This window comes from Acanthochromis polyacanthus, chromosome 11 (genome assembly GCF_021347895.1).
Source record: "Acanthochromis polyacanthus isolate Apoly-LR-REF ecotype Palm Island chromosome 11, KAUST_Apoly_ChrSc, whole genome shotgun sequence".
Lineage (NCBI taxonomy): Eukaryota > Metazoa > Chordata > Actinopteri > Pomacentridae > Acanthochromis > Acanthochromis polyacanthus.
The window spans coordinates 5,439,361-5,462,974 of NC_067123.1; the positions used below are offsets into that span (position 1 = coordinate 5,439,361).

Here is a 23,614-nt window from a genome sequence, read left to right on the forward strand (position 1 = left end):
AATGGAGAGAGAGAGAGAGAAAGAGAGAGAAATGAGACTGAATGTGTTTCCAGCTGATCCTGGTTTTGAGGTCGAATTTTAAAATTTAGATGTTAAATCGTCATGGTTAGTCAGTTTAAAACCAGGTAAAAACGTGCATCTCCAAAACAATTTGAACCAGTGTAAAACAGTGTAACACCAGTGTGAAACCAGTCTAAACCGGTGTAAAAACCAGTGTAAAACCACTATAAAACCAGTGTAAAACCAGTTTACTGCAGTGGCTTGTGATGGTCCACTGGAAGCTCATAGGTCATTGAGGGGAACATAAGACTAATGAAACTCTCAGTCAGATTCATTGATCAATAAACACCAATACCCTAATAAACCATTATTTACAGCCCGTGTTTGTCCTGAAACAGTCGAATGTTGGAGTTCAGACCAGAATCATTTCTGAAAGAAGCTTTAAATCTTCAACATAAGACAAATCAGACACAGTTTGAGTGAAACAGATAAACTGAGTTCAGATCTGCAGATAAAATAAAACCTGAATAATTCAGAGTCACTTCTCTATAGAACTGCAGCAGTTTTTCTGTTTATGTTCTTGGTAACACTAACGTCTTCCGTTTTCTTCACATGAAACTTTATTAAGAAGATGTGAGAGGACGACGAGCCATCTTCATCCTCATGTTGTAAACAGATTCACGTCTTTATGCTTAAACAGATTCACGTCCTCACAGCAGCAGTGAAACTGATCGGATTAGGGTTCGTCTCCAGCTGCGTCCAGCTGTCAGCGTCCTGTGATGGACAACACCTGGACTCGTCCTCCATCCTGGTCGGTTCTGACTCATGGTCTGTCCTGGTTCGTCCTGTCTCTGTTCTCTCGTACATATCTGTTCTGTCTCATCTTTAGTGTCTTCTGTGTTTTTCTTTGTTCTGTCCTCTTCTGTTTTTGAGGGATAATCTGTTTTTAATGGACATCAAAGACCCAGACGGGAACAGAACCCACTTTGTTTTGTCAGTGTCTTCATACTGCTCTGTTTTTTTCTTGTCCTTTCTCTATTTTCTCAGTCTGTCTGTCCAGTTTTTTTTGTTGGTATCTTGTAAATGCCACCTGGGGACTTTGTCTTTTGTTTCTTGTCTTCTGTCCTTTTCTGTTTTGACGTACAGCCAGTCTTTTGTGCTTGCAGTATTTTTGGGGACATTTTTCTTGTTGAAAAGGTGAATCCGCGGAACACAGTGTTGTTTTGTCCTTTTGATTCTGTCCTGTCTGTCTTGCTGGTTTCTCTTGTGTCCTATCGCTCCTTGTCTTCTGTCCTATAATGTCTCATTCTGTTCTCTTTTTTTGTCTCTAGTAGTCCTGACTTGTCTTCATCTACATTTGTCTTGTCATTGTTTGGCAAGAAACTAGAGGGCCAGCAGAAGACATGGGCCAGCAGGACATCTTGTCTCATTGTTTTGTTGTGATTTTCTGTTTTCCCATCTCTTCTGGTTCTGTTGATCCAATCTTGTCTGGTTCTGGTCTCCATCTTGTCTCGTTTGGTCCTGTCTCGGCATCTTAAGAGTTTATGGACCCTCAGTGATGTGTCTCTAACAGTTTGATGGCTTCAGTCTGGTTCTGTTTGTCCATACACATGATGAAACTCCTCGCCTGTTTGTCTTTCAAAGGTCTCATGAACTAAAACAACAGAAACTTTATTTGTATTAGAGTTTAAATCATGTGCAGCCGACGGATGGAGACGTTTTTATAGTCGGTTTGAACTTTGATGATGATGGATCATCGTCTGTCCCTGGTGTTTGTCCAGCAGTTTGTCTTTCTTTGTTTTTGTTTTGTGATGAAATAAGAAAAAGGGGCTTCAGGCTGAAGGTCCAAACCAACTCAACAAAGATTAGCTGCTGTTTTTGGACTTTCAGGTTAGAAATGTTTACTGAGATCTGAAAGACTCTGGCAGCCTGAGAAGAAGAAATGGTTGCCAGATCATCTGAGCTCTGATTTGTCACTTGGACCATTTTCAAACTAACAAGTTCAATTATAAAAGAAGTCTCTACATCAGAGTAGGACCAGAAACAGAAACTTTGTGGTGTAAAGTCTCAGACCAGACTTTAGTAGGTCTCCTGCCAAATGTGGCACAAATTTGAAAAAGTTTAAAGCAAACTAGAAAATGTGGTACTGTCAGTCCAAAACCAAGTTAGAAACTAGTTCCAGTCTAAACCAAGACTAAAACCAATCCAAAACCAGACTAAAACCAGTCTAAACCTAGTCTAAAGCTGGTCTAAGCCCATTCTAAACCTGTTCCTTCCCCTTCCTGCCTTGCTACACTGTCAGCATTTTGATGAAGAAGAAAATAAACTGAAGAGCATTTGTCTAACTGAAGAGCATGTCTGTTTTCACACTTTTTCCTGACGCTGACAGACGACATCCTGCTTGCACCAGGTTCAGAGTCCACATGGATCAGAACTAGAACCAGAACTGAACCAAGAGAAAAGTCAATCACACCTGAAAGGGATCATGTGAGTGGCCCCCATAACTATCATCTCTAAAGTATAAGACCGGAGTAAGAACAGCAGTAGACCAAAATAAGACCAAAATATGACCAGTGTAAAATGAGTTTTAAACCAGGCCTCCAGACCTGACAGTGAAAATGCCAGCTGTCCCTTTAAGTTTCCTCTGTGTGTCAGCTCAGTTTGATTGATGTGTTTGTGCTCGGTGTGGTTTTCCGGTCATGGCTGGTAGTTTCAGTCTCATGCGTCCTGTCTTCCTGTTCCCAGTGTTCCCAGTGTTCCCAGCGTAACAGGCAGCTGATACAAATTTCCTCTGTAGTGCGACGCTAACAAGCTAACTCCCTGTAGAATCACAGCACAACCACGAGAAGCTGCTTACCGACTGAGAATTTTAAACTGCGGCATCAGACAGTCATGCAGTACATTACCGTCAGAACTGTGTACTTTTACTGTGGTTCCTGCAGAACCTGCAGCTGTGTTACTCTGTAGAGAACATTATATATAAGATCAAATCTGACATTATTCCTTCTGTGGCAAAATCCTTTTTCTAATTCATGAGGATACAAGATGATCCTGGCATCTTCTGTGTATAAAATGAGCCTTTCGTTGTCTAGAACTTGTTCTGACAAACCACCTATCACACATGCTGATATGAAACTTCAAAGTTTACCCAGAATGCACTTTTTTAACTTGGATTTACAACATGGGTCAAAAGTGACCCAAATCCAATGGACAAAGGAGTATCTCTTGACCCACATTGTACATCAAAGGGTTAAAGTTTTCTCTGGTGAATTATTAGAAAACAGAAACACAGCCAGGGTACCAATGATTGTTTCTATGATTCTATGTCACACACATGAACCTGCTGCAGGTTTACGGTTTAAACGTTGATACATCCCATAATATTAATGCTCAATGTTGGTTACAGAAAAAATGAACAGAAACCTGGTTTCATGTTTAGACTGTGACACTTGAAGAGATGTAAAACTAATCTTGTCATTTTTTTCTTTTCATCAGAAGTCAAATGCATTTTTCCTCCTATAATGTCCTGTGTCTATCTGCTGGACTTATGACGTTCTGAGGCCCAGAAATGATGGAAAAAGACCATTAAAAAGTGATAAATCTGGACCCACCTCTATGGACTTGAATGACCTGGAACTCTGGAAATATTCACAGTATGAAGGTAGAACTCTGATCATTAACCAAAGTTACTGGAGATAAAGAATCAGCTGGTTCTGAGGAGGTTCTGGGGGAACTTTGATCTGATTTTATTGGTTTTATAAAGAATGATTCAGAACGCGTGCTGCTGTACTTTTTCTCTGTGTGTATATATATTTATATACTCACATAGATATTTCTGATTTTGGTGGTTCTCTAATAAATCATAATATTTTTAAAGCAGCTCTGTGCTCTGATTGGCTGATGCCTGCCCACACATTCCCATATGACCCTGAAATGTTTCCATGAGAAAGGACAAACATTTGTCCGCACCTGGGAATGTCCTGTTCCACATCCGGCGGGTCACAACGTCTCCTCGGGGCCTCTGAACTTTCCCCTGACCTCCTGGTCCTGGTCCTAGTCCTGGTCTTGGTCTCTGCTGGCTCAGGGTCTCATTCAGAGCCTGAGAGTACAGCATCACTCCGTCGTAGAAACCTCCGGCGATCAGGTTGTACTGTTGGGGACACAGACAGTCTGCTGTTTGTTCTTTATGATCAATTACTCAGACTTCAGTTAATCAATCAAGATCAATATCTGTACCAGAGAGTCTTTGATGGTGAAGTTGAACATTCTCTTTGCGTCATTCTTCAGAGTTTCAACAAACTGAAGATATTCTGGATTCTGAGGCTCCAGGTAGGTCACCACCTTCACGCTCTGACAGCACAAGCACATGACTAATCAATAATACATCAATCAATCTGATCACTTTACCACAGAGCAGCAGGAAAAGGCATCTCACCCTGAAGGCGAGTCGGGCAGCGTGGTCGTCCGCGTCCCCTCGGAACCACGGCTGGACCGGACCGCTGCCACCCAAACCCTCCGCAAACAGATCAATGAAGAAAAAGACGTAGTCCTCCAACGGCACCGCCTCCTTCCACATGTGGACCATCAGAGTCCTGAAGATCTCCCAGGGGCAGCACACATACACCACTGAAGAAGAACAGGACAGATGAGACAGGTCAGACAGGTGTCAGTGAATGCATCACCACCACCTGCTGCCACTTCAGCAGCTTCTCAGATAAAAATGTTTACAGGTGAAGTTTAATAAAAGTATCTGCCACAAAGACACAAAAAGAGACACAGAGACACACAAAGAGACACAGAGACACACAAAGAGACAAAGACAGACAAAGAGACACAGAGACACACATAAAGACACAGAGGTGCACAAAGAGACATAAAGACATACAAAGAGACACAAAGAGACACAAAGACACAAAAAGAGACACAAGACACAAAGAGACACAGAGACATAAGACACAGAGACATAAAGAGATACAAAGAGACACAAAGACATAAAGACACACAAAGAGACATAAAGACACACAAAGAGACAAAAAGAAACACAAAGACAAACAAAGACATACAAAGACACACAAAGAGACATATAGACACATAAAAACACACAAAGACACACTAAGAGACACAAAGACACATAAAGAAACACAAAGACAAACAAAGACACACAAAGACACACAAAGAGACATAAAGAGACATAAAGACACACAAAGAGATACAGAAAGACATCTGTGGTTGTTTTTATCTCTTTGTTATTTTGTGTTAGAAGTAATTTTCTATCAGTTTGTGTCTTGTTGTGTTTAGTCATTTTGCATCTCATTGTAGTTGTTTTGTTTTGTTGTTGTAATGTGCCAGCAGTGGTTCAGTCTAATACACATCAACAGATTGTGTTTCTTTGCATCCTGATCTTCAGTTTGTTGCATCTCCTCCACTCACACAGTTTCTGAGAACTCAACAAACTTCTGTTTTTAGGTTTGTGGACTCTGGTCTTTGTGAAACAAAACTGTCCAAAGTTTTTAGCCGATAGAAAATAATCTCTGTGAAGTCTTCACTTTCCTTCTTACTAGCTGTTATTGTGTAACTAGGTTCAACTTACTGCCTCCAGGGCTTACTAATAATAAATGTATTTCATTAGTTTTCTTAGAGGACATTTACTTTGACATTGTGTCCAACTGGTGAAGACTTATTTGATGCTTGAAAATACAATAATTACACATATGAATGGCACCCTTTTTTCCTAGAGCATGTTTGTCTTTTTTCTCATCACAGTGCAGATGACTGGAAAAACTCTTTCACCAACAGCTAAATAAACTAGCCGACACACACAAAAAAAACTCCACAACTGGTTGGTTTGGCACCTTTACCTTATTGTTCTGCCTTTACCGATTAAATCTGAAAAAAGCAAGACCACCTTTAAAATAAAACACTTGTCAAAGTCTTTGTTTTGCGTGATTTATACTGGTCAGCGACTTACTGAATGCTGCTAAACAGCAACAACACAAATGACCTTATTTTCTCCTCCAGAGATGGGAGCTGCTAATACATGTAACTGTTATAATAAAAACAGTGTCAGAGCTCCCTTCTCACCCCCTGTCCTCCCCATCTGGCATCCAAACACCCTATCCTATCTGTCTCCCGCTGTCTACTTCGCTCTGTTGCTCTGCTCTGTCTCTCTCCCTCCCTTCTCTCTCCCCAGCGCTGCACCTGAGTAGAGCGCAGCTCTCAGCTGTCTCCACTCAGGTGATCAGCCTCCCCATGAGACCCGGACAGCTGAAACTCATCGCCAAGATTACACCTGCTGCAATAAAGACCGGCTGAACCTTCCACGCCCTGCCAGATCATCGAACTTGAATTACCAGTCAGTACTTTCTAGTCGTTACAAAGGTACGTTGCAAAATTGGAGATTTTAACGTCTCTGTATCTCTGCTCTACCCAGACTCCATCTGTCCAGGCTCTCACCTGCCCTGTCTCCTTTGGACACCCTCAGAAACCATTCGGCTCACTTCTTTTTCCCCTGGACTCCCGGCTTCATTCGTCCTGCGTCTGTCTCCCCACTGGCTTCCCTCCTTCGTCTACCTTTGACTGCCAGGGATTCACCCACCTCCCTTACTCATTCCCCACAATAAAAACCGTTTCATTCGACCCAGCCCTGGTCGTGTGACTCTCTGCTCGGGTCCAGACTCCTAAAGCCGTGACAAACAGACTGTAAAATGCATTTTCTCCAACAGTCCCACAAAGAACACTGAAGTATGAACAATAAATAAGCCCTGGAATGGGGGAGGTTGACTCGGTCACAGTATCTGCCCATAAAGGACACCATGAGAAGTAAAGTGAAGGCAGCAACAGCGTCACTGATCAGCGTCATAGATTTTATAGATCGTTTCACTGCAGACTTTGGACAGAGTTATTTCACAAAGATGTGAGTTCACAAACCTGAGAGCAGAAGTTTGGTGAGATCACAGAAACGGTGTGAATGACGAAGATGCATCAAACTGAAGCTCAGTTGAACAACAATAGAAGATCTGAGTACAAACATTTTGGAAACAGAAGAATTATAAAACCTGAACATGAAGAAACTATGTTCTCAAAGAACCAGCTCCTGATTCTACGGAAATTCTACGGAGGAAGAGAGAATACACAACACAACACACACACACACAGTCCCCGAGGTGGATGAAATAATCTGAACACTGGGGTTCACATGTGAAAACCAGAAACTCAGAAACTCACAGAATGTTTTTAATGGAAACAACAAACCACAACTGACTGAGACGAACGCTGCAACACACATACACACACACACGCACACGCACGGATACACACACACACAAGCACACACACACACGGAGGTGATTACAGTGTGGCCATCCAGTGTTGCCGGGGGCAACAGCTGGTGTCACTTAGTGAATCTGTGATGATGTCATGGCCTTAATAAGCCGGACTGTACCAACACTTTGACTGCAGCCGATGAGCATTCAGACACAGTTTAACATACAGTCACTGTTACCATGGAAACAGTACCATCAGCTTCTTCTGTGATACACACATCATTCTGCTATACTTGCAAGGACCATCACCATCACCTGGACCTGAAGCTGATTTCAATTAAAGTCCTGTCTGAATACAGATACAACCAGAACATCCGTGCAAGGCAGAAACATCCTCACAATGCAGGAACGTCCTCACAACACTGGAAATGTCCTCAACACAGGAATGTCCTCACAACACTGGAAATGTCCTCACAACACACCGACATCCTCACAACGCAGGACCATCCTCACCACACAGGAACGTCCTCACAACTCAGGAACATCTTCATAACACAAAAATGTCCTCACAACACATCGACGTCCTCACAACGCAGGACCATCCTCACCACACAGGAACGTCCTCACAACTCAGGAACGTTTTCATAAAACCAAATGTCCTCACAACACACCAACGTCCTCACAAGGTAGGGACATTCTCACAACACAGGAACGTCTTCACAATACAGGAACGTCTTCATAACACAAAATGTCCTCACAACAGAGTAACGTCCTCATAACATAGAGACATCCTCACAACACAGGAACGTCCTCACAATACAGGAACGTCTTCATAACACAGAAATGTCCTCACAACACAGGAACGTCTTCATAACACAAAAATGTCCTCACAATGCAGGAACGTCTTCACAGTGCAGGAATGTCCTCATAACTGCCTTCACCTGAAACTGTTTCTCACAAAGACTGATTTACAATAACACACAAACACACAGCTACGGTGATTCAGTAACTTTGGAAGTCCTGATCAAGTGTTTTTTACTCTTGTTCTGATCTGAGTCATTAAATATTTAGCATCCTGAGAATACACACTTTACATATTGCAGTACCTGGCTGTTTAATGCTTACTGTTTAATACTGTAGAGGCCAGAGGAGGCGTCATTCAGACTACAGGCAATGTTGGCAAGCAGAAAGCATTTTGGGAGTTTACCTAGCAACGAGCACCATGACAAAGACTTCTATGGAGGTTAATGACCTCCAATCAGAACTCGAAAGTTAACTGAAGCCAGGATTGTCTATGATAATGTTCCTGTATCCCATTTATGTATGTAAAAGACTCTTTGTGGCCTGTTTCATGTGTGCACAACTAAAAACAGCAACTCAGTCCTAGGACAGATGTTCAGTGTGGTCAGTTTGTAACATAAACTAATCAGTTATTGATTGATGAAGCTGCATTTATAGGAAATGTACTTATATTTATGGCACCTGTGTGACAGCAGACATAAACAAAAGCTCAGGTTCAGGTCTGTGTTAAAAAAAAAAAGCTTTTATTGGCCCCATTCCTGATCTTTTGTCACGGCCGTGGCTGTGGGTCACATTTAGTGGTAGAACTCTCCCCCTTCCTTCCTGAGCAATCAGTAGGTGCAGCTGGCGATTTACTTGATCCTCTAACTCTGTGCCATAAAAGAAGACCTCACTGACCACTCGATGCCGGACCGGAGCAACAGTCAGCTGAGATTCTTGTTTAGGTGTGCTCGTGGTTTTTCGCCTAATTTTTTGCTCGCCTCTGCTGTCAGCTAAGTTCCCCAATCCTGGGCCAGGCTGGTAGCTATTGTTAGAATTTGTTTGTTGTATTGGCCTGTAAATAGTTTGTGTCCGTGTGAAGTTTGTCGCTGCTTATACGGCCTCTGTTCCTCTGTATATGTCCGGGCTAGTTTAAGCACTGGCTGGTTTGTCTGCTATGTTATCCCTAGAGTTAACGGAGCACCTAGAGTTCAGGTTTATTTCTACGTAGCGTACATTTTGTTGTAGTGTGTCCTAGTTGTATCTTCCTGTGTACCTTGCTCTCCTGCCTAGGTTATACCTCATGTGGGTTAGCGACTCTGTGTATTATTTATGACAACTTGTTGTAGCTGTAAAGTTTTCCGCCCACTCATAGGGGGCTCTGTTTTCCTTGTAGCCCTATCAGTGATCCTGTGTGACATCGTAGATTCCAAATTTATATTTCACTCTGTTGTCTTTTTTATTTTTGTAAATAAATTCCTTTAGATTGCTCCTGAAGTTTGTCGTTTCTCATTCCCTGCACCTGAGCCTCCTTGAGAATCGTAATATCTTTGATATTGGATCAAAACATCCTTACCACTAATCAGTATTAATAATTAACCATCAGCTAGCAAGGAAGGGGAAGGAAGGACTGAAGAAAGAAGTGTGAGTAAAAGCAAACCATAAAATGGATTCTGACCTCGTCCGTTGTCGCGAATCTCCTGTACTGTTGCCTTGTAGTCCACGTTATCGGCGTCAATCGGGAGGTCGTGGATGGTCACGTTACGGTTGCCCAGCAGGTCGTACAGACCCTCCACGGCAAAGTAACACGGGCGGTCATTGTTGGTGTCTTTGTTGTCGTTGAACACCAGCACAGCTTGTCGATGCCACTCGAATTTCTCCTGGATGCGGACGCCAAACTCACCCAGCTTCTTGTGGGTGGGGCCTGTGTTGGTGACCGCCCTGTGCACCTTGAAGCCAATGGCGCGGGCGCCGGCCGTCACCATGGGAACATCCCAGTGCGTGGTGAAGCGAGCGACAGGCGAGGAAGAGTAGTCACAGCCGGGCCCGATGAAGGCCCAAGGGTCATGTGACATCTTGAGGTCGACGGCGACCAGTGGTGCCATGGAGTCTGAGCAGAACCCAAATCGGTTCTCAGAGTTGCGGTGAACCAGCTGGAGCTTCAGACCCGGCAGCAGCGATGGATCCGAGTTCACCCGCTGCATCGCCTTGTGCAGTGCTGGCGCCACACGAGGCCACGCCCATGCATAGTCTGTGTTAGTCAGAGGCAAGATGGCTGCTAGAGTGACCTCCTGAAGATCATCTGTGGTGTTATCAGAGGAGACAGAGCACTCAGCTGATTGGACGAGGAGGAGGAGGAGAAGCGAAGGACGGGGCCATGGCACCATGATGACGAGGAGCCTAAAAGCCTGTCAGACACCTGCAGGGAAAAATACAACAAAATGTTAAAAAGCCTGTGAGACAACCTACAGGAAAAAATACAACAAAGTGGTAAACAGCCTGTCAGACAACCTTCAGGGAAAAATACAACAATACATTAAACAGTCTGTCAGACAAGTTGCAGGGTGAATCATTCAAATTTCTGTAAAAATAGAAAACAAGTTTTGACAATAAAAGCCTTGTTCCTGTTACTGTAATGAAGCCAACATTGAAAGAACAAACTGGATTTCAGCAGCTCTGCCAAATGTTTCCATGTGAGAACCATAAAGAGTGAGCCATTAGCTCCAAATGGGGCCGTGTGTTTGAGGGGCCACAGATATGGAAGTAATGTGCTTAATGGGGCCGGTACAGGATAATTGCTGGTTAAACACAGTGTTTACTGTCTGAGGGACGAGCAAACGAACAGATGAGCAGTGAAGCAGCCACAGACTCTGCGGTATTTGTTATAAGAAAGAAGGCGATGCATTCAAAGACACTCAGACTCACTTCAGATATGAGTCGGAAAATCAAATTCCAGGTAATGTCTGAAATCACACTGTGCCATGTCTTCTATTTACAACAGTAGAGAGTGCAAACCTGTGTAGTATCAAGTGAACATCAAATGATTCCAAACTGTTTCCTCTCACAGTAGTCAGATTACTTCGAGGTTAAACAGCAGAGTATTGACTCTGATGAACAACTAAAAACAAATCCTTTATTTAAAATTCAGGCTCCAAAATAGAAACTCAGTGAACCAAAGCGAATCCATCTGTGATCAGTGAAACTAAACTGAGTCCTGCTGTGATTTCCAATCAGTCCAACTGATGAACATGGTTCAAAAATGAGCCGTGAACAGCAGAACTTTTTCAGTTCTGGACCTATGGACTGTGTCTATCTATGTCTGCATCATGGCTCCACATGGAAAAGAACTGAACAGAAGAAGAGAAAACTCTGACTGTGAAGCTTGTTGGAAAAGGATTCAAGAAGATCAACTAAAATCAGTGAAGCACAGAGTCAGCAGTAATCAGGAGGTATAAAAGAAGCCATAGTACCACTAATCAGAGCTCCTAGAATGACTCCACAGACAGTGGAGTCATTCTTGGTTTAACAATCCAGGTGTGAAAAACAGATGACAACTGCTTCAGATTTGGTAGAGGGGTTATGAAAGGAAATCAGAGTTTGTGTGAAGCTCAGACAGTGTGAAGGACACTTCAGAACATCAGCTTCTATGGACGGAGGACAAGAACAAAACCGGGTTGCTGCTCAAAACTAAATTTCTAGATGAAAGTTTGCTGAAGAACATAAAAAGAAGCCTGATGAATGTTGGAGAATACTCTTTGGTCAGATGAAGATAAATTAATTAGACTCAGATGGAGTCCAGCATGTTTGGTGTGAACCTGAATAGGACTACCACAGGGAATCCTGACAGTGAAGCACGGAGGTGGAAGTGTGATGATACGAGGCTGCACGAATGTAAAAGGTGTTGATGACATTTCTGGATGCAGGATGAATGTCTGAAAATGAACCAAAATACCGGCTGACAAGAAGCTGGAAGAAGAGGAACATTTCAGCAGCAGAACATCCAAAGATCACACAGGAGCTTCTACACTAGAACAAAGTGGAACTACAGTAGAGTATAAAAGATTCGTCAAAACAGTCTTAAACTAGCCAAAAAGTGTAATAAAACACAAAAAGTTAAATATTGTCCAAAATTTGGATAGACTGAAAGCTATCCAAAATGAAATAAAATGTGTCCATAATGACTGGAAATTTGTCCAATATTTGTTAGGAACAAAAAGTTTTTAAATAATAAGTCAAAATTTGTCTAAAAGAGTTTTAAAAAATTCCATAATGACTCAAAATCTAACCCACATAACTTGTAAAATGAGTTGACATTCGTCCAAAATTACTCCAAACCATCAAGATCTGCTCAGAATTAGTCCGAATGGCTTGAAATCTAATAACTTGTTCCAAATTAGTTTAAATTTAACATAAACCACTCAAAAGTTATCCAAAAGGACTCTAAATTACTTCAACATGCTTTAAAAATCATCCAAAATGACTCAGACTTTGTACATAGAGTACACATTTGCCCAAACTGACTCAAGATCCATCCAAAATCACTCAAAAATATTCAAAACTAGTTAAAAATGGTCCAAAACACTTCAGATTTGTCAGTCTAAAATCTTATCCTCAATGACCGATATTATTTGAAATTTGTCCAAAATGACAGAAATCTTTTCTAAAATTATTTGAAAATCTAAATTTGTCCAAAAGAGTTTGAAATTTTATCCAAAGTCAAACAGAACCCATTTGTGGTGTTTTCCAGAGAAAGGTAGAGCAACACAGCCCCTCCAGCAGCAGAAACTGGTGGACTCTGGTTTCCTCCACGCGGAGGATGGAGTTTGTCATCAGAAATAAAAGCGGACCAGCGAAGGACTGAAGGAGCCAACAAACCTCATGAAAGATGGACTCACTTTAGTTTCACTGAGTTCCTGCTGTGGGGCCTGAATGTAACATAGAATCTAAACTGGTAGTTTGTGATCTGGCATCAGAGACAATCTTGAAGTAATCTGATTACTGTGAGGTGATACAGCTAGAATCATTTGATGTCTAAGTGATATTATACACTGGTGTCTCAAATGTCGGAGCATCAGTGAATGCATCTTGTTCTTGTTGACTGAATTAACACAGAATGAAAACTTTACAGTGAACAGCGAAACAGCTACTGTGTGTGTGTGTGTGTGTGTGTGTGTGTGTGTGTGTGTTCCATTGTTCTGTGCAGCCTTCAGTCTTATATAAGTGATGTTGTTGCGAAACAGCAGCAGATCAAACAGGAAACAAACAGCTGAGGTGTTTTCAGGATTTTTCTCTGAGTCCATTTTAAAAACCTGAACCAAAGCAGCTGATACCGACTCTGATGTTCTCTCAGAATGAAAAGCATCAGCTGATCATCATCAACGCTGCTGAGAAAATCTGAGTTTACAGTCACGTTTAGTCAGATTCACGGTCAAATCGAAATGAATCTGGTTGATTCTGATAACATAATATTGATGAACTGATTGTGGCTGAAATGTTGCTGAAGAAAAACTCTGAAGACTCATTAACATCTGATCCAATATATTGATTTCATGATTTAAACGAATATAAATTTGAAATAAAAACTCAAACTGACCCACTGAGATTCACAGATTTTAACTTTAGGATGTGAACAGCTTTTAATAATGTTGCTTAATTCATCAGCTGATGCTTGAATTACTATTTAATTAGCTGATGTTTTAACTAATAACTAATCAGTTGATGTTTTAATTATTAATTAGCTCATGTTTAAACCATTAATTAATCAGCTTATTTTTGAATTATTAATAAATCAGTTGATGTTCAAACCATTAATTAATCAGCTTATTTTTGAATTGTTCTTTACTCAGCTGATGATTAACTGATGAACCGTCAGAACAAAAAAGGTGAACAAACCTCGGCTCCTGTTAACGGATCAGCGGGTTAAATCACTGACGCGGATGGATAATCAGAGTATTGATTGGCTGGTTCCGGTCAGGCTTGGCTCGGCTCGGCTCGGCTCGGCTCGGCGCTGTTCCTCCTCCGGTACCGGGCTTCGTGTCTCGGCGGCGGTTGTTTCCGTTCAGTCGGTGCGCTCGTGCAGCTTCATGTTTCCAGAAGAAGAGACGTTTCCACGGACGCACGCGGAGTAGAGCCTCCCGTTACTCACCGGAGACTTGCCGCGGCTTCGGTGCCGCTGCCACCGGTAACGTTCCAGCTTGTCGGCGGGAACGCGCGCACACGCACGCGCCCTGTTGGTGGGCGCTGCAGAGGGCGCGAGGGGAGATAACGCTGAGCGTGTGCGCGTCTCTGTCCCCGTGTACCCGCAGAGGGAATATTTAATTACCGTGATGAGCCACGAGGCGCGTGCGTGTAGTCTGAACTTGTGCGCGTGCACAACCCCTCTTCCGCGGCCCCGACCCCCGTCTCTCTGTGCTCTGAAGCTGATTGGCTGAAATTTTACATCTGAACTGAAACACAAAACTTTTATCTGCTTTGATTCAGTTTGGGGCAGTTTGAAATCTGTTTGGGTGGTTTGAAGTCTGTTTGGGGCGGTTTAAAGTCTATTTGGGGCAGTTCAAAGTTTGTTTGGGGCAGTTTGAAGTCTATTTGTGGCGGTTTAAAGTTAGTTTGGAGCAGTTTGAAGTCTATTTGGGGCAGTTTAAAATGTTTAGGGCAGTTCAAAGTCCGTCTGGGGCAGTTTGAAGTCTGTTTGGGGCAGTTTAAAGTATTTGGAGCAGTTTAAAGTCTGTTTGGGGCAATTTAAAGTGTTTGGGGGCAGTAAATAGTTTGTTTATGACAGTTTAAAGTGTATTTGTGGCAGTATAAAGTTTGTTTGGAGGCAGTTTGAAGTGTTTGGGGGCAGTAAGTAGTTTGTTTGGGGCAGTTTGAAGTCTGTTTGGGGCAGTTTAAAATGTTTAGGGCAGTTCAAAGTCTGTCTCGGGCAGTTTGAAGTTTGTTTGGGGGCAGTTTAAAGTCTGTTTGGGGCAATTTAAAGTGTTTGGGGGCAGTTTGAAATGTTTTGGGCAGTTCAAAGTCTGTCTGGGGCAGTTTGAAGTCTGTTTTTAGATGTACACTTCAGTGCTGTTTTATTGCGGTTTATTTTTATTGTTTTATTGTATACTTTACTGCTGTCTCTGTTATAAGTTGTATTTTGTAAAGCTATTCTCACGTTTTCACTGTGAAGCGCTTTGTGCTGCTGTAAAGGACTGAGTAAATAAACTCTGATTGTTTAGGGCAGTTAAAAGTGTGTGTTTGTGCAGCATGTTGTGTCCTGTAACTGTTACCTGTAGGAACATTGTGTTGCTCTGAAGCCCCCTGGTGGGTGAGTGCAGACAGTGTTGTTGTTACAGTGTTGTCACGTTACAATGTTGTTTTGTTACAGTGTTGTGTTGCAATGTTGATGTATTACACTCTTGTTACATTACAGTCTTGTGTTGCGGTGTTGTTGTGTTACATCGTTGTTAGTCTCGTGATACAGTGTTGTTGTATTGCCGTGTTCTTACATTACGTACAGCCTTGTGTTACAGTGTTTTGTTACAGCATTGCTACGTTACAGTCTTGTGTTGCGGTGTTGTTGTTACATAGTTGTGTTTGTACTGTGTTACAGTGTTGTAGTGTTACATAGTTGTGCTCGTCTTGTTAGTGTTGTTGTGTGCTGCAGCGTTGTTATGATCTTGTGTTGCACTGTTGTGTGCTGCAGCGTGATGTTATGTTCTTGTGTTGCAGCATTGTTACATTATGATCTTGTGTTGCAGCATTGTTACGTCATGATCTTGTGTTGCAGCGTTGTGTTACATCATCGTTAGTCTTGTGATATAGTGTCATTGTGTTAGTGTTGTTACATCGTTGTGCTGGTCTTGTGTTAGTGTTGTGTTGCACTGTTGTGTTGTAGCATTGTTGTGTTACATTGTTCTGTTAGTCTTATGTTGGTGTTGTTGTGCTGCAGTGTTACAATGTTGTGTCCTTGTTGGACTAGACTTTAAATTATTGTTTGTTGTTACAGAAAAAGTAAAAACTAAAATAAGATGAAACTTGTGATGAACTTTACCTGCTGCACAGCTTCTCTGATCTGCTCCAAACCTCCTCAACAGATCGCAGTATTTCACGGAATTTAACGTTATCTTTCTGCTGCAACGAAACTCTTCCAGACTCATCTCATCAGCGTTTCTTAAAAAAGACAGACGAAAGAAAACTTCATCCTCAGACTGAGTGTGCCAGTTTTATACGACGATCAGTTCGGGTTTAATGATTCAACAGTTTGACCTTCAGCTGAACTCTCCGCCCAACTCTCACCTGCTAGAAGCTGCTCTAAAATCTCTGCTTTTCTGAACGTGCCCATCCTGATGATACAAGATAATCAGCAACACACTGGACCGTGATGGCAGGAAATAAGCTGTGACATCACAATGTATGTCATTGTTTTATAAGTTAACATACAACACACACACATGACCCAGTGTGCATGTGTGTGTCTGCGTTTTACAGGATACACCCGGTGGACCAGGAAGTCACTTAGTAACACACACAAACTCTCCTTCTATGTACCTCTTCCTGGAAATGACCACCCACACACACACACACACACACCGCCTTCCTCCCACACTCCTCTTAATGAAAATACTCATCTGTTTGTGTTTCTTTTGTCTAACACTAGTTGATGTACTTGAACACACCATCATGGCCGCTCACTCGCTGAAGGAATTTTCAGCTGAACTGTATTTTTAAGTTTAAAGAGAAGAACCAGCCAATCACCTGTGATTCGATGATGATAAAATGACAGCTGAGTAACTTGTACATTTCAAAAACCCTTAAACATTTGAGGAATCGCAGCAGAACTTTAAGAGAAATGTAACAATGAATTCTGTGACCTGCAGGAGCTCCTTCATCAGAATTTAAATGACCTGAAGCCCTATATATATATATATATATATATTTACATATGTTTGAATGAGTGTGTGGGTGTGTGTAAAACATGGGAAAAAACTTTTTAAATAATTTTTCTCATATGGATTTAGTTTATTTGGATTATGCTTGGATTTGTTTGGTGACTGTCTGGAACAGTTTAGTGTCCAGTCAACTGGTTTCTGATCACCAGTGTGTAGAACCAGTACAAACTGGTGTAACAAACTGTAGCTCTACAGCTGGATTAAATCCGGCTGCAGGGCATCCTGCCCTCTGACTGGCTCCTTGTTGACGTGTGCGTCCAGGTGGACCTTCATGTGAACATCTCGGGAGCGTTTCTCCTGGTAGCTCTTTCCGCAAATGCGGCAGCTGTACGGTTTCTCGCCGCTATGTGTCAGCAGGTGTTTCTTCAGGTCGTTCTTGGTGACAAAGGCCTTCCAGCATAGTGGGCAGCTGAAGGCACGCTCCTTGCGGTGGAAGCGTAGGTGTGTCTCCAGGTAACCTTTGGTGCTGAAGCTCTTGCCACAGACGCTGCAGCCAAATGGCTTCTCACCAGTGTGTGTCAGCATATGGGCATTCAGCCCTCCTACCTGCCTGAAGGCTTTTCCACAGACACGACACTGGAAGGGCTTTTCGCCAGTGTGGATCCTCTTGTGTACTTCGAGTACATGAACTGAGGCCAGGCTTTTGCCACAAGTGTCACAGGACACGCGGTTGGCAGGTTTGTCTCCGGTGTGGTTCCTGATGTGCGTTGTCAGAGCACCATTATCGATGAAAGTCTTCCCACAGAACTCACAGATGTACGGCCGCTCACCACTGTGGATCCTCTTGTGGCGCCGCAGAGCACCGGGTCGTGGGAAGCTTTTCCCACAGATGCCGCAGCGGTACGGTTTGACGCCTGTGTGGCTGCGCATGTGGGTGTCAATGTTCTGGTAGGTTTTGCCACAGATGTGGCAGATCTTCCCGGCGTCTCGGTGAGTCTGTAAGTGGTCCATCAGCATTTGTGATGCTGGCAGGTTTTCACCACAGATGCCGCAGATGGACTCTGCTGAGTGGCTCTTGGCATGTTTCCTCAGACTGCCATGACTGTGAAATGCTTCACCGCACACTTTACAACAGGGTAGTGCCGGAGGTGGCATGCTAGTGTCCTTCGGCTCAGGCATCAGACTTGGAGCGTCTACTGCAGACTGGACTTCATCGTCTTCCTGGACCTCCCATGAGTGACTACGGCTGTGCATTTTCAGGGCGCTGCTCTCGATGAAAGTCTTGCCACAGTACTGGCAGACGTGTGGACGCTCGCCGCTGTGAATCTTCTTGTGGCGCCTGAGTGCTCCAGGTCGGGGGAAGCGTTTGGCACAGACACCGCAGCGGTACGGTTTGATGCCGGTATGACTGCGCATGTGCGTCTCCATGTTCTGGAACTTCTTCCCACAGATGCTGCAGGTGCCGCTGGTCTCACGGTGAGACTGCAGGTGAGTTAGCAGAGCATCAGGTGAGTCAAGCTGGTTGCCGCAGACCCCACAGATGCAGGCAGCATCCCTGCAGTGTGTCTCAGCATGTTTCCTCAGGAAGCCACGGCTGTGGAAGGAATCACCGCAGACTCTGCAGCAGAGGGTGGCGGGCGGCTGGCCAGAGACATGTCCTCCATCTCTCTGTGGTTTCAGCGTCACCGACTGGCCATCATCACTGCTGTCATCTTCTTCCGTCTGTCCTCCATCCGTCCTCGGGTGCAGTGGCTCCGTCCTGCTGTGGATCTTCTTGTGGCGCCGCAGTGCTCCAGGTCGAGGGAAACGTTTGCCACAAACGTCACAGTTGAACGGTTTGATGCCGGTGTGGCTCCTCATGTGTGTCTCCATGTTCTGAAATGTTTTCCCACAGACATCGCAGGTGCCACCGCCGGTTTCTCTGTGAGTCCTGAGGTGGTCCGAAAAACCATCCGAGGACTCGACATGCTGTCCACAGACTCCACAGAGACGCTGTGGGTCATCTGAGTGCGTCTCTACATGTTTCAGCAGATTCCCTCTGAGACGGAAACTTTTCTCACAGATGAAGCAGCGCTGATTCTCCGGCCGGTCTGAAGGTGTCGCCCGCTGTTTGCTGAGCCGCCGCCCTCCGGCTGTCCTGTCTGTTGTTTTGCTATCAGAGATGCCGTCGCCTCTCCAGTCAGCATCACTCTCAGTTGCAGAGACTTCCGAAGAGGCGGAGCTTAGTGGGGCTATGGGCAGGTGGGCGGAGTCTGTTGGCAGGTCATCATCAGTGGCCGTTGTCCTGAGAGGAGACGAGTCTGAAAGGAGAGAAGGCCTTCAGTTCAGGAGCTCTAAGGAAGCAGCCAGAGAGCAGCAGGTTTTGATTTTACAGCAGTAATTTCAAGTAAAATCAACCAAATCTGATCAAAGTTCCCCCAGAATTAGCTGATTCATTATCTACAAAAACTTTATTTAATAAAGCAAAGTTTTACCTTCGTACTTTGAGTATTTTCAGAGTTTTAGGCCCTTTAAGCACATAGAGGTGGGTCCACGTTTATCACTCTACATTTGTGTTACTTTTTCATTTTCATTTTTAAGCCCCCTTTCAGCCACAAATATAGATTTATAGTATGAAGGTAAAACTTCATTAAATATACTAAAATTACTGCAAATAAGGCATCAGCGAATTCTGAGGAGGTCAGGGTGGAGGATTGATTGTTTTTTTTGTAATAATAAAAAAAAAAAAAGTTTTCCAGCTGCACCTGAATGCAGCAAACAAGGATCAGAAAATGTGGAAGATAAATCTGCAGAACATTGTTTGGATCATCACTCGTCTGAACTCGTATCTGAGTGTAAAGCATAAAATCTGTCTCCCTTATTCAGCTGCAGCATCATTTACCGTCATGTAATTTGATATAACATTTAAATCAGTTGGTTCAGCTGCAGCCGAGGCCTCAAACGTCATCAGTTCATCTCAGCGTCGGACATCTTAAAGCTGCATCAGGTGTGAAGATCAAATTATCAACGATAAGCTGATTCGTCATTCAGTTGATTAAATTATTGCTTCGGTGTTTTTCCACCTCAAACTTTTCATCCAGATATTTCTGTCCTGATTCAGGTTTACGTTCATCTAAACTCTAAATGAACAAAAATAGAAACTGTGACCAGGATTCACCGGTGATTTGGTTCTATTTGTATTGTTCTGAAAGAATCTAAACAATCAGCAAATTTAACAACAAATTAGACATAAGAAATATTTTTTATGATGTTATCTGAGGAGATTTGGTCGATAAATCATTAACTAACAGAACAGTTTTGCGCTGCTTTAACAGAAATGGTCTTTGTTAAATTTACAGTAAATTAACCATAAACTTCATAGTTACAGGACAAAGACTGAGAAATGACCTGCCATTGTGTTAAACATTTATTTATCATTTAAATACAGGAAATGTCCTGGTTTTTATTTTATTTATTTTAGCTGTAGCTAAAATGTTTGTTTTAAAATAACAAGACAAATTCTGTATAATGAGCTGCTAGAACATCTAAAGGTTTTTTATTTTTAATTATTTCTTATGGATCATGTAGAAAACATCCAGGAAGAACATTTATGAGCTTTCAGATACTTTTACAGAAGTTTTAATTTTCCTCTACATTATAAAGTAGATTTACTTCCATAACTGTGCTGACAAACGTCACTGGAACCGCAGAAACTATTGATGATTCTTCAGACTTTTTTTGCTGTTTGAAGCTGTTTCATTGGTGGTTCATTCCTGCAGATTCTGCTCCAGTTAAATATAATAATACATATTATAATAAAATCTATAATAATATATTAATAATAAAAAATATAATAATATATTAACAATACAATATATAACAGTATTTATTCTGTTTGCTCCAAACTCAGACACACAACAGATTCAAAGATCCAGAACGAAGGTTTAGATTTTGTTTTTCACAGAGAGTTTATTGAAAATACGACCGTCTGTGTACAAACAGCTGGACTGAATTTCCATCAAACTGCTGCAATAATCTGAACTTTCACGATTCTGACTTGTTTTCACAACAAACTGCTGTAATAACTTTAAATTCTGAAACAAGTTGTTTTTCTGGGAACAGATTCTGTATCCTTTCAGCAAAACTGTTTTTGAAACAGCAGAGAAAATTCAGACTGGAAGAAGTCTTCTGTTTCTGAATATTTACTGAAAGCAGCTTTAGTCTGCTGGAAGCTCAAAATGAAGAATTTAACCTTTATTTCAACGACTATTTCAATTATTTTAATGCAAAAAGTTTTTGAACTGTGAAAACATTTAGCTTTTGAAAATACTCAAAGTACTGTGTAAAGTAATCAGATTACTGTGAAGAAGGGTGTTTTAACCTTCGTGTTACAATTGACCTGTTTCAAAGTTTAAAAATGTGGGAAAAAAGTATATTTTCACAGTGAAACTTCTGATGTTCACATTTTCAACATTTTTAGGAAATCTCTGAACATTTTTAGTGGAATAAAAGAAATGTTAAAAATGTTTCTTTAAGAACATTCACAAGAAATGAATGTTCTTAAAGAAAATATCAGAAGTTTTACTGATATGTACATATGTAATCACTTTAGATATTTTTAGGATTTTTTAAAGGTTTTTACTCATTTTTAAAAAATATTTACAAGAATTTTCTTGCCAAATTTGGGGGATTTTTAAAAAAAATTTAAGGAAAACTTCAAAGGAATTATTGGAATTTTCTTTACGAAAGTTTTCCAAATTTTCTGAAATCTGCGGAATTTTTTTTGCTCAATTTCTGGATTTTTTTTCAGACAAGGAAACAATCTGTTCTGGTGCCTGAGGACAACAGGAGGGTTAATTGCATGTGCAAGTCACTTTGTTGAAGGTTATTACATCTATTATTCAATAAACTGGGACTCTTCGGTTTTGAGGGGCTCACCTGTCCGGGTCAGTCGGACCACCGGGCTCAGCACCGCCTCCAGCAGCCGGCCCTGCCGCTCCAGCTGCCGCTGGTACTCCTCCACCTCCCGCTCTAGCAGCGCCACGATCCGCTGCGCCGCCGCCGCCAGTCGCTCGCTGAGCAGCAGCCGCAGCAGCGGAGCTCCGCCGCAGCTGGACCCGCCGCTGCGCTTCTCCAGCACGGACAACACCTCCTCCCCGACCCGGGCCAGCTGCTCCGACACCGAGTCTGCCAGGACCCGGAGACCGCAGCGCGGCGGAGCTTCTGCCCCAGACATCACGGTACGGAGCTCCATCCACGGGCCAGGAGGAAGGAAAACAGCCCGGTCTGACCCGTTCTGACCCAGGTCAAGGGGCTCCCAGAGAGCCGGAGGAGGTGGAGGAGGCTGTCCCCTGCTGGCCAGGAGGACATACTGCTGCTACCGAGAGGACTAGTGAGACAGTACTACTGCAATACTACTACAGCACTACTACAGCACTGTATTACTGATACCATACTAATCCAGTACTACTGCAGTACTGCTTATAAGGTACTTCCAACAGAGTACTACTGCAGTACTACTACTGTACTAGCCTGAAGCTCTCCTTTTAGAGAAACAGAATCATTGATTAAAGTTCAGATCAAACTGGGCAGACTGGAAACAAACCAGTAAAATCTGCTGATTGATAGTGATTGTTAGTAGTCAAAGGGTTTAATAACTGATATTTGGAATTGATACACAGGAGAAATCAAAATGTTGACGTTCAACCAGATGGAGAAGTGGATGAGGCACAACAGAGACCATTTATTCATATTTCATCTGTTTGGGTAGAAACTTTCTTTGAATGCCTTCAGTGGGATCAGCTGCTGGTTCTCGTTCTGGTTCTGCTGCAGTGGATGATGTGGGTCAAAGGCAGGTCCTCTTTGGTTCTGTTACAATCAGACTCCTCACTGCTGAAGCTCAGAACAACTTTCTTAAAGAGACATTGAGCTTTTTGAGTGTTCAGCTGCAGCCTGAGCAATAATAATAATAATAATGATAATAGTAATAATAATAATAATGATAACTTTCTGTTTATCATCTCAGTGTTTCCAAAAATCAAAAAAAAAAAAAAAAAGTGCCCCTTAACACTCCCAGAATTAGAGAAATCTGGTTTCTATTCATTTTCTCTATAATCAGCTATGAGCATCAGTATTCTGGGATGCAACATAGTTTGAACAGTAAGACTGCAGTAGCCTAACGTCTGTGACATACAGTAATAGAAACAATCATCGGTACCCTGTATGTTTTTTGATAATTCACTGGAGTGAAACTAAAACCAGATTCAGTGTTTAGACTGTGACACCTGGATGGATGTAAAACTGATCTGGTTGCAGTTTTTTTTTAAAATCAGAACTCACATGTGTCTATCTGCTATAGTGATGGAGTTATGACTCTCAGAAAAAATGGAAATAGTCCATCCCAGTGTAGTTGGGTTTGCATTACAGTTTTTCGCAAAATAAAAGCGATATTTGTAAAATTTTGACAAAGTATATTTGCGCTTTGAACGTGTTTCCATTGAAGGTTGTTCTGGGCAGAAGCATCGTAACTCTCGTAAAATATCATCCCGCAAGATTTTACTGCAGGAAATCATTTCCGCTTCTGTCTCCTTCTAACACTCTGCATTCCTCTGCTGTTTGCTGTCTAGTATGGCAGTGATGTTTTTCTCAAAAATAATGACAAGAAAAGTCTCGGTCTCCTCTTCTGTCCACACGTACCGCGCCATGTTTACGCCGAGACAACCGGTCATG

At 42.5% G+C, this 23,614-nt stretch overlaps 2 protein-coding genes across 5 annotated transcripts in view; both read right to left on the bottom strand.

Annotated features, from left to right (window-relative positions):
• Window positions 1-16,184, bottom strand: part of npr1a (natriuretic peptide receptor 1a) — a 29,936-nt gene extending 13,752 nt beyond the window's left edge. Inside the window, exons 1-5 of one of the 3 annotated variants that reach the window (XM_022205725.2) lie at window positions 16,069-16,184; window positions 9,721-10,461; window positions 4,436-4,626; window positions 4,237-4,350; window positions 3,970-4,150 (exon numbers count right to left, since the gene is read on the bottom strand). In XM_022205725.2, the coding sequence (XP_022061417.1) occupies window positions 3,970-4,150; window positions 4,237-4,350; window positions 4,436-4,626; window positions 9,721-10,429 (1,195 nt within the window). In that variant the 5' untranslated portion in view covers window positions 10,430-10,461; window positions 16,069-16,184. Of the gene's footprint in view, window positions 1-3,969; window positions 4,151-4,236; window positions 4,351-4,435; window positions 4,627-9,720; window positions 10,462-13,934; window positions 14,378-16,068 lie in introns of those variants that run through there. The other 2 variants (XM_022205726.2, XM_051955699.1) reach the window with 2 other exon arrangements.
• LOC110958966 (zinc finger protein 345-like) lies at window positions 16,074-22,247 on the bottom strand. Of its 2 annotated transcripts, XM_051955704.1 has the most exons (3): window positions 21,824-22,247; window positions 17,513-19,206; window positions 16,074-16,187 (listed from the first exon to the last, which is right to left on the bottom strand). In XM_051955704.1, the coding sequence occupies exons 1-3, from the start codon at window positions 22,137-22,139 to the stop codon at window positions 16,179-16,181; spliced, it is 2,019 nt and encodes a 672-aa protein (XP_051811664.1). In that variant the 5' UTR covers window positions 22,140-22,247; the 3' UTR covers window positions 16,074-16,178. The 2 variants fall into 2 exon arrangements, with proteins under 2 accessions (XP_051811664.1, XP_022061398.2); XM_022205706.2 differs by lacking the exon at window positions 16,074-16,187 and having other exon boundaries at window positions 16,233-19,206.
• Window positions 22,248-23,614: the final 1,367 nt, after the last annotated feature.